Source organism: Acipenser ruthenus, chromosome 11 (assembly GCF_902713425.1).
Source record: "Acipenser ruthenus chromosome 11, fAciRut3.2 maternal haplotype, whole genome shotgun sequence".
NCBI classification, from domain to species: Eukaryota; Metazoa; Chordata; class Actinopteri; order Acipenseriformes; family Acipenseridae; genus Acipenser; species Acipenser ruthenus.
In genome coordinates, this window is record NC_081199.1 from 887,359 (window position 1) to 897,834 (window position 10,476).

General features: G+C 43.7%; 2 protein-coding genes and 1 non-coding gene across 3 annotated transcripts in view; 1 reads left to right on the top strand and 2 right to left on the bottom strand.

Annotated features, from left to right (window-relative positions):
- The window catches only part of LOC117426577 (palmitoyltransferase ZDHHC8B-like), a 45,370-nt gene extending 40,916 nt beyond the window's left edge, over positions 1-4,454 (top strand). Inside the window, exons 10-11 of the mRNA XM_034901839.2 lie at positions 20-1,056; positions 1,355-4,454. Of these exons, the coding sequence (XP_034757730.2) occupies positions 20-1,056; positions 1,355-1,538 (1,221 nt within the window). The 3' untranslated portion in view covers positions 1,539-4,454. The remainder of the gene's footprint in view (positions 1-19; positions 1,057-1,354) is intronic.
- Positions 4,455-4,579: 125 nt separating this feature from the next.
- Positions 4,580-10,455, bottom strand: LOC117426580 (ran-specific GTPase-activating protein-like). Its single transcript, XM_034044293.3, has 6 exons — positions 10,299-10,455; positions 8,359-8,507; positions 7,802-7,959; positions 7,541-7,669; positions 7,298-7,360; positions 4,580-6,789 (listed from the first exon to the last, which is right to left on the bottom strand). Exons 1-6 carry the CDS (start codon positions 10,311-10,313, stop codon positions 6,638-6,640), a joined length of 666 nt encoding a protein of 221 aa, XP_033900184.1. The 5' UTR covers positions 10,314-10,455; the 3' UTR covers positions 4,580-6,637.
- LOC117427229 (small nucleolar RNA SNORA77) lies at positions 8,034-8,160 on the bottom strand. The gene has a single exon (XR_004548214.1). It is a non-coding gene; the product is annotated as a small nucleolar RNA SNORA77 (small nucleolar RNA).
- Positions 10,456-10,476: the final 21 nt, after the last annotated feature.

Here is a 10,476-nt window from a genome sequence, read left to right on the forward strand (position 1 = left end):
CTTTCTTTCTTTCTTCCAGATTGTCATGCAGGAGGGACACACTGCTGCTGCTATGATGGAGGAGAACGGGCGGGGTCATGACTACAGATCAGAGCCAAACCTGGACGTCCCGGAATACAGGAACACCTCGATCCACAGGGCCTTCCAGTCCTCCCCCCTGCATGGGGACTCCTCCTCCATCAACTCCCGCTCGCTCAGCCTGAAGCACCCGCCCCGACGGGGCAGGGAGAAGACCGCCCTGCAGCCCATGAAATCAGAGGGGACCTCCACCCCCTACAAGAGCGGCTTCGCTCCCAACTCTCTGTCCAACAGGAACGGCAGCCTCTCCTACGACAGCCTGCTGAACCCCAGCATGTCCCCCTCGGCCGGGGAGTGCCTGGCCCACCCTGGGGGCCCCGCAGTAGGGTACCACTCTCCCTACGTGTCTGCCAAAGTGAGCCACATGCGGGGGACTGAACTGCAGGGGCAGCTCCCGCCCACTTACAGCCCTGTCCTGAACAGCATCAGCAGACACTCTCCGCACCCCCGGGACCCTTCACCAGTGCGCTATGACAACCTCTCCAAAACCATCATGGCGTCCATCCAAGAGCGCAAAGAGCTGGAGGAGAGGGAGAAGCTGCTGCAGCTACACGGGCACGCTGGCATCACGGACTCCAGTGTCTATGAGCCACCCGGCTCCTACAGCTTCCAGCTGGGGCCAGTCTTCCCGGATGAGCCCCGAGTCCCGTGCCCCGGGGCTTACGGCTCTCGGGACAACCTGCTGGGCGGCTCTTCGGTGTTCAGCTCCAGGAACCCCCTCATGCGCTCCTCCGCCACCTCCCTGAGCAGTGCCGCCCTCTCCAGGGTCCCCAGGACTTCCACCACCTCCCTGCACGCCGACCTGGCAAACAACAACTTGCAGGGCAGGGTCAGCGACGCACCCTACCGGTCCCCAGGCCACCAGGTGCAGCCCTCGCCCACGGCACTGCGCAGGTCCCCCTCCTACAGCATGCACAAGCCGCTCTCCTTTATCAATGCCTTGGAAGCAGCAGACTCTCCGCCTCTAGGAGGGCCAAGGTAGGGAGAATAAGTATTCTGCATGCGTTTTAACAGACCCCCATTTTTCTGATGTATCTTTAGGTACGGTAGTCCGAGATTTAGCGTTAACCTGTGATTCTGGGAAACCAGCCGTTGATAGCGTTGATTCAGACATTCAACTTTTCTAAGATCTAAGCGTCAGAGATGCTGCACTAATGCATTGCACGCACTTCACTTAACCTTGTACGACTTTAGTTTTTGTTTTGAAACAAAGATTATATATATATATACATAATATTTAATCTCACACAAGTGTAAATGTTTCCTGTTTTCCTAGGGAGGATGTCCAGTTGAGATCGTCCCACAGTAAAATAAATGGCCAGCCGAAGGGCCTGTCCAGGGCTGACTGTCGCCTGGGTTCCACCTCGAGTTCCCAGGGTGTCCCGGCAAGCCCCGGCCGGCACACGAACGTTAAAAAGGTGTCGGGAGTGGGCGGGACCACCTACGAGATATCAGTGTGAGGAGCCGTGGTGCCTGCAGGAGGCGCTGTGAAGAGAATCGCTGCAGCTCTGCAGCTCAGAGAGGGGGGCATCTCTTCCAACCGGCCGCAGCCTTACTCCCTTGGGAATAACCATACAGCCAATCGGACGATTCCTCTTTGACCTCGCAGCAGTCCCAGTGACCCTGACTGCGTACCATTGAGAGTACGGTTTTTATTACAAAGAAGGAAATCATATAATGTCTAGAAATTGCCATTGTGCATTTTGTTTGTTCAGTCTTGTGTGTAAACTGCTGAGGAAGGGGCAGTCAATCAGCCCACATGATTTCTGTTGGCAGTTTTGAAGGTGGATGTTTTCTTTTAGGCTATGTGCTTTATGTTCGTAAGCTGTTGTGAAGTTTCACACACTCGGCTCCCACTGAGCACAAGGACGGACCATCAGCAAACAACAGAAAAACTGTTGCCTATTAGGCTCTCCCACAGTATCTAGCTGTTAGTGGATCACGCTGGAAAGATATCAGTGTAGAGAACTCGTTACCAAAGGCTGCACCTAATTGTCAGACCTTAATGTCCTATAATCATGCTAGTCATGACCATGCATTGCTTTTCTTTTATTCTTTGGTGGTGGTTTGTGAGAAGGTTGAATACTTCTTCTCCTTTCCCCATTTTTATTTTTTAATTATTATAATTATAATTTTGTATTGAATTGGTTTGCTGTGGAGCTCAGTGGATGGTAGATGAATACTTCTTTATTAGGTAGCACAAATCTATTTACCCAAAGCAGTAGGTTTCTCATAAGCTGAATGAAGGGTCCGTCAGAGTGCAGCAGTGTGATGTATTATTTGTTTTTTGTTTTTTTTACCTCCACCTCTGATCATCATCAAGCTGTACGGGACGAACGATGGTGTTAAAGCAAGGACCCGAAATCTCGAATCAGTAATGTATGTTATTGACTATCATAGTAACAGCATATTTCATTTTTTTAATTTTTTTTTTTTTTTTTTTTTAATTGTTCAATCAGTTTAAATGTGTTTTTAAATAAAAAAGAGACAAATGTAAAATCTGGTTTTAAGATTTTATTTTCCTTTAGCTTAAACAAATTGTTGTGAAACAAGACTGTATGCACTTTGTATATTAGGGGCGTCCAAAATGATCGACATTTTCTGGAAGTACGGTTTGCTGTCCATCCTCTTCTCTCAGGCAGCAACACCCCAGCCTTCCACTCTCCTCCCTGGCGGCTCCCCAGGGACGAGGATTGGGAAAACACTGCGGCTGGATGCCGGAGCATCGTTTAGGTCATGCAAGCAGGATAAAACTATCTGGCTTATTAAATATGCTCACTGTCATAATCACGGAAGAAGCGGTCAGTTCCAGCCATGTGGAAGACTCATCTGCAGGAAGAATCAGCTTTCTGGGTGATAGGATGGCTGCTTCTCCTTTCACACCTCACTGCTGACTGGCAGACACCAGCTGCACTGAGAGCCTGTCTCACTGCGCTTCTCCAGGGAAACCAGCAGGGATCAATACACAACTCTGGAAATCGTCTTTGACCTGTTCACCTGAACAGAGAGAGTGAAGGACAAGTGCATCGTTCTCGTGTTATCTGTATTGCCTTCCATAACTAATCCGTAATTTTCAAACACTCAATCATAAGACATTCAGAAGATCCATATAAAAAACACCACCACCCTGTTAATAAAATGAGGGTAATCATAGATGACTGGTTTCATAGACCCTGATTAGACCTAGTCCTGGATTGCCTTACCTAAAGTAACATTAGCTAGTCCAAGATTAGTGTGTCTGTGAAACCAGCCATTAGTCAATATGTCAGACAATGTGTCTTTTTCTCTAATATCCCCCAAATGATTATACTGCTGTGCATGATTGTTTACTGAGTTTAAAAGAACAATTGAATAAATGTCAGGGACAGCCACATGTTCAGGTGGTTAGAGATCAATCGCATGTTTCAGCTCTTTTGTATTCAATGATATAACCAAGCCACACTGTAAATACCTACTAATACCGACTAAGTAGATTATGCTATATGCCTGTGAAGTCTGGGCATTCAACAATTAAACCTGTACAATGCACAGTACTATAGCACTGTCAGGACCCCCGCACAGAACCAAGCCTAAACCTGTACAATGCACAGTACTATAGCACTGTCTACCACACAGAACCAAGCCTAAACCTGTACAATGCACAGTACTATAGCACTGTCTACCGCACAGAACCAAGCCTAAACCTGTACAATGCACAGTACTATAGCACTGTCAGGACTGCCGCACAGAACCAAGCCTAAACCTGTACAATGCACAGTACTATAGCACTGTCAGGACTGCCGCACAGAACCAAGCCTAAACCTGTACAATGCACAGTACTATAGCACTGTCAGGACTGCCGCACAGAACCATGCCTAAACCTGTACAATGCACAGTACTATAGCACTGTCAGGACTGCTGCACAGAACCAAGCCTAAACCTGTACAATGCACAGTACTATAGCACTGTCAGGACCGCCGCACAGAACCAAGCCTAAACCTGTACAATGCACAGAACCAAGCCTAAACCTGTACAATGTACAGTACTTTAATTGTTTCTTTGAGGGTCACCTGCTTTTATTCCCTTGTTGGAAATCCGGTTTTCTCAAAGACCCAATCATCACACGTTTCTAACGTATTACAGGTGTTACTATTTGTAATGTATTGCAGGTGTTACTATTTTGTCCTTGTAAACTGCGTTAATAACTTTGTGTGTGGTGGTAATGAGACCAACTCATTTCTGAAGGGATCATTACTGCTATCAGATTGTTTCCTTTGTCTGGCAATTACTGCAGCAGCCAGAAGTTTAAACTGTAGCACCTTCAGCACAGGGTTAACTGAGAACAACGAAATAGTTTAAGAGTTCTGCATACTAGCTACATCTCTTACCAGATAGAGTATATTTAAATATCCTGTCGATTTTCTATGAATTGTATACAACTTGAGGAAAATGTATAAACACATGCTGATTGTTTTTTTAAACTCCAGTGATATACAGAGTATATATAAACACACACACTCAGTCTAATAAAAAAACCCAGACGATTTAATGAATTTAAACCGTGTGTACTGTGCACAGGTATATCCACATTTAAAGGAAATACAAGATGTCAACAGATCACATAAAAAGTTGCCAGTATTATATTTTAATTCATTTGATTTTGTTCACAACCTTTTTTTTTTTTTTTTAACATCATTTGTAACGCGTTGTCACTATAACAAGCTAGATCATTCAGAAAGGAAACCTTCAATAAACATCCAATGTGATTTGCTACGCAAGTACCATGTCCACGTTGTCAAAAAATAAAGTGCTCACAAGAATGCTGGAAAGTTTAGTAAAGAAGTGGTACATGCATCACCTAACCTGATCCTTCCTATTCATTGTACAGAAGATATAGAGAAGCACAAGCTACATAATTAAACTAGGCATGGTACCAAGGATTGCTTTTAATATCTTTTCAAGCCTTTATATATTCTTGTTTTGCTGCATTGTTCACCCCCTCACACCACTAGAGGAGTCTCTCTGGCACCCCATACAGCCATTGCGTGGTGCAGGTTACTAGCCTGCCATGCAGGCAGCACCAGCGGTCTCATGTCTCTCCCCCGCTACACACAGCCTCATCCCCATAAGGACTTGCCTTTCCAGATTCCAGTTGGACACGCTGCCAATGTAATGAACGAACACGCAATTCAGATCTTACTGCAAGCACTGAATCACTCAACAAACTGAATGTAGCACATGGCTTTCATTTAGGTGGGGGAGGTGTGGCATGAGCATTTGCTTTTGAAGTCGGTAATAGTTCTCCATTTGAGGATATTAAAAGATATTATAGCTGAAAGCATATTTGCAACTTGATTTACAGATATATATTATAACTAATATTGGACAACCATAGCTATAGTAGTCTGAAGAATAGTGGAAATCTGGGTTAGTGAAACCAGTGATGACACACTGGCATCTGCATGAATAACTACAGCCCCTGTGAGTCCAGCATGCTCTACCCAGGTGAGGACCCGGTGTCATGCGGGTCAGCTAGGTGAGTTCACACTGCTTGATAACTGGGTGACAGACGCAAGCAAGCAAATAAACAATACGCGTACCAATGCCCTGGAAGCAGCTCGTTACAGACGCTTCCATCCAAGCTTCTCTGGATTGAACCTTCGGCCCACATATTGTTTAGAGCAACTGTGTCTTCAGTCCTGCTGCACTCTGGCTCATGGGGCGCCTCAAGCAACAAAAACATGGCTAAAACAGAACAAACAAAAACACTCCTTGCAGAAGTGAAACCTTCACGCAGACGTGGCTGTTTGTTATTCCGGCGGCTATCATGCCTTTTGTCTCACTCAACCCGGATACAGCGTGTCGACCCCCCTCAGGATGCGGGTCGTTGGGAGCCGGGTCAACCTGGCTACAACCCAGGTACATCGTTTCACACGATGCAAGACTGTGAGCTGGGTCAGCGTCCCAGTGTGAAAGGGGTTTATGTTTGCTGTTCTGCACAAAAGAATACATCTCGTGAAGAGTGCATGTTATCATTTTGATAAACAAATTCTAAAACAGACCAGTCACCAATTCAGAAAGCCACACGGCTGCAATCTTAACCACCTTCCCACCCACACCTACCATGACCAGTAACCTGAAGACCTTGCACCAAAATTAAACTGTGATTTCTCAATGAAAATCTACTTTTGTTCCCCTTTTTTATTTGTATTTTTTTTTTTTTTTTTTAAACAAGCAAAGGGAAAAGAGAGACAACGCGCTACCCAATGTGGGAATCAATATCACAAGACTTTTCACCGTAAGATATCATGTTAGATACTTCCGAGTTACAGATCCCATTGTATTAACTTATTTCCACTATGGAAAAAAAAAAAAAACCAGCACAGTACACTGACGACTGGGGAATGGATACTCTGAAGTGTCTCCAAGCTCTTGTGATCTGAGAGAGCAAAAGCTAAGGGGGAAAAAAATGCAAGTGTCCAAATTCAGTTTGTTAAAGTCCATTGTAAAAAAAAACAAAAAAAAAAACACTAAGCAGAACAAAAAAAATACTGAATTGGAGGAAGGTCGGAGCATGGTTTTACTTCTCTTCTGCCTTCCCCTTCACTTCTTCACCCTCTTTCTTCTTGCAAGCCGCTTCATCCTTCTTGTCTCCTGACTCATTGGTCTTCTTGTCATCCTTTACAGACAGCTCCTCCAGCTTATTTGCCACTTTGTCAGCACTGTCGCTACCTGTTCAGACAAAAGCACTCTACTTTAGAAAACAAAGCCCAGGAGAAGATGCTCTACAGAAGTAATTCAGTTTACAACAAATGTAATCTTATACTTCCACATCCACTAGTAGGACTCAATAAAACCACTTCCATTTCAAACCACAAATACAGTGAGAACAAGAAAATAATGAATTTAAGAAAATGTTTCTTTGAAACAGAGAATCAGCCTATGGCCATTTTTTCATTTTGAAAATTTGCACATAAACTGCCGAGAATCTTTAGGGGCAGTTACTGCAATTTAAGGTGAATTTTTTATTTTAAACATTCATGTTCCACAATAAATTGCAACATTTCCAAATACAGAGGGAAGTGTAATATTGCAATACTCTGGGTCCTTAATATTGCAGATGCAAAAACACACCAAGCTGGATGGGGCAGCCAGACAGAGCAAGTCTGCAAAGGATAATATTAAGTGAAAAGATAGTGTCTTCCAATGTGCCCAATGAAAGAAAAGCAGCTACTGGTACCTTGCTGAAACTTCCTCACTTGTTCCCTGCAGTCATCAAACTTTGCTTTAAATTTCTGTGCATCTAAAAGAAAGAAAAAACTAAAATCAAAACAATCATTACAAATAACATTCAATTCACTGTATGGTCATATTAAGAATAAATGTTCTATATAAATCACTCAGTTAACTCAGCCATTATCGTGACTAAATTTGGACAAACCATCCAGAAAAAAAATGAATTTCTTTTGAAAGGACTACTAACTCTCTGCATTAAGGAACCGGATAGCCAGGAGTTCTGGTTTGGGATGTTCGTCTGCAAAGTCAGCATGTGTGTTCCAAACCCAGGCTCTGTCACTACCTGCATTCGGCTTCAACTCCATCACAGGAGCAACTAGAACGACGAAAAAAGAGGCAAGAAAAATGATGCACAGTGATGACTGCTCCCACTGTACACATTTATACAAGTCAAACTTTAAAACACAAACACATCCCTAACGCTGGTCACCTTCACAGCAATACTTACTGTAGTGGTTTGCACAGATCTTCAGGGTCTTGTCTCTCCTCATTAAGAGGCGGATTGTTCCCCTGTCCGCGTGTCTCAACAGCTTCACGTCCCCAGTGCCCCTCTCCTTCCACTCCGGGGGCTCGTTCTCAGAAGCAAACCGGTACAGTTTTGCACGCCTGTAGGAAGAATGCTTACTTGTTAGTGAAGTAGGCTTTCAGTAGGAAATGCAAAGCAAAAAAATCCTCATTTTATACATGAGCCAGATTAACCACCAATAACCTATATACAATAAGTGCTTGTGATATTCTGGACAGCTAATATAGCAGACTGAAATAGCACCATGCTGGATTATGCAGTCAGGCACAGAGTGAGTCTGCAAGGGAACAAATAGAAAGGGTGCATTTTGTTTCTTTTTTACTTGGTAATTTACCATTATATTATATAAAGAGTAAAGTATATTGTGGGCAAGCTAATTTTAAGCAAGAGGCAAAACACAGAGTTCTTCTGAATCCGCCTGTAAGGGGGGTATCCAAGTGAGCGACCTGCTGCCAAGAGTACAGTTCCCATCCTCTTACATTTTAAAGAGTTCCTCCTCATCCTCTTCCAGCGTTTTAACTTCCTGCTCAGGGAGTGATACGATGGGCTCAAAGTGAGGGTCGTGGTTGGCATCTTCTGTGTTTTCTGTTGAAGTCTCCTCTGTGGTAGGATCTTCTTTTTGCGTTTCCTAATGACAAAAATAAAATCACTTTCTACAAATCAAATAGTTAAGTAATTGTCACTAAATAAATGCATTTTCTAGAACCCGGGTGTAACTATGTTCAATCTTCATTCATTGATCACATCCTATTGATTTTGCAAATTCAGGAATAAAACAAAGTATACTACAGCTGTACTTGCAAAGCAATATGCAGAATAGTGGTTTACTGTAAGAGGATCTAATTCTTGAAGCATCAGGTTCTGATTGTATGTGAACAAACAAATGTGTTCAATGTGTGGAAGCCTAATATTGTGACTACAAAATCTTTAATATTTTTTAAATAATTTACTCATACTGGTGTCATAAACCAAGTACATAAAACTGATGCTCACATGCTGAACTGACGCTCCCTTCCTTCCATTTATTTTATTATATTCATTAGCAGGAAAGCATGGGGTGGGTGAAACGAGACACCATCACAGTAATGTGAATAGAGGGATTTAGAAGATCATGCCCTGGAAGTGCCTTTTGTGCTCAATGTGCTGTGGTAACTAAACTATGCTGCTGAGGAAAGCATTTCAAAAACTTTAGTCATAAGGGTAAGCATACATTTACTGTAACCTTAGATTTCAGTGTAACCAACAGAGAGTACATCTCGTACTTTCATGGCAGAAATGGGGAGAATCTAAATGGTTCCCCAACACCTGCTTCACTGTGTGGATCAGATGTACAGATCCCCATCAATACAACCCCTTCCTTTTTATGAACACTTTCTTCATGATACTAGTTTACACAGTGGGAAAAGGCACAGGATTTAGAGGCAACTTCACTATCTAGCTAATGAGAGGAAAAGAAAAAAACACACACACGCACACACAACAGGTGTATGGCAGTAACTGCACTTTGATTTCATTTTGACTCAATAAAAACGTGTCAAGCATAAGCATGCAACTTGAGTCTTAAACCCCAGGCTGTAGCAACACAGGAAGCCCTCCTCCACGCCGGGCAGGCATCTTACAAAACTGCAGGCAGGCATGATGGGGGTAAAACCACGCCAATACCCAGATTAACAAAGCCTGGTTGAACCTGTATTGTATATCGCACTATAGTTAGCCACCGAATCTATTCGGTTTACTGTTACGATAATTATTGTCCCTGACAAACATTAAAACGGGCTTAAAGAAGCACACTACATAAAAACGCTTTATCAAATGAATGCAGTTTTATTCTTAATAATCTGTCCCACATAGCCGAGTTGTGTCGAGTGTGTAACATCATGTCGATAACTGCGTGGCTGGTAGGGACCAGATATTGGCCGTTTTATTTTAAAACCGTTTGTAATTGTAAATGCATTCCATCATCGACGGTAAATATACACTTTTAAATATACACTTTACATCACAAGATGTAGAAAAACGAGTTTCAATTAATACAGTTTTGCGTGCTCATTTGTATTGATATATCTACGACATCAACGTTAGTAGGAGGAATCAGTTGAACTAAAGTTATTACGTATACCTAAGAAACTGCGCAGGAAACGTGCCGAAACACTTAAACACAGTGTATTACACAAAGACGCCAACACCGGTGGCATCGTTTTTATAAAACGACGCTCGTCGTGATTAACAGCCCGGTTCCGTGTCAGTTGATGTAGCCTCCCATTCTAATCACTCCCGAGCCGGCCGGCTTTTAAATTCCCCCCCATCTCATCCCTAACCATCAAACCCCCCAATATCCACTTAAACCGGCGACTACACCCCCCAATACCCGTCCCCCTGAACTCCCGAGGGTCCTCAGCGCGCCGCTTGAAGCGCTCACCTTGGTATCTGCCATGGTTTTCAGAGATGCTTGCGGATTCTTTTTTTTGACCGTTATTCTTTAATTCGACCCCGGCTCGCGCTCCGTCTCGTTCTCGCTTCCTGCGGCTCCTTTCGCGCGCTGAACATTTCCTCCGACATTTACCTCATTTCCGTCAACCCCTCCTCCGCTCGCCGCA

What these genes read in the sequence shown, in the direction of transcription:
- LOC117426580 (XM_034044293.3), bottom strand. An exon ending in CCGGTTCCTTAATGCAGAGA is followed by an intron (nt 7,361 to 7,540) that starts GTTAGTAGTCCT and finishes TCTTTCTTTTAG; the next exon opens with ATGCACAGAAATTTAAAGCA. An exon ending in AGTGAGGAAGTTTCAGCAAG is followed by an intron (nt 6,790 to 7,297) that starts GTACCAGTAGCT and finishes TTGTCTGAACAG; the next exon opens with GTAGCGACAGTGCTGACAAA.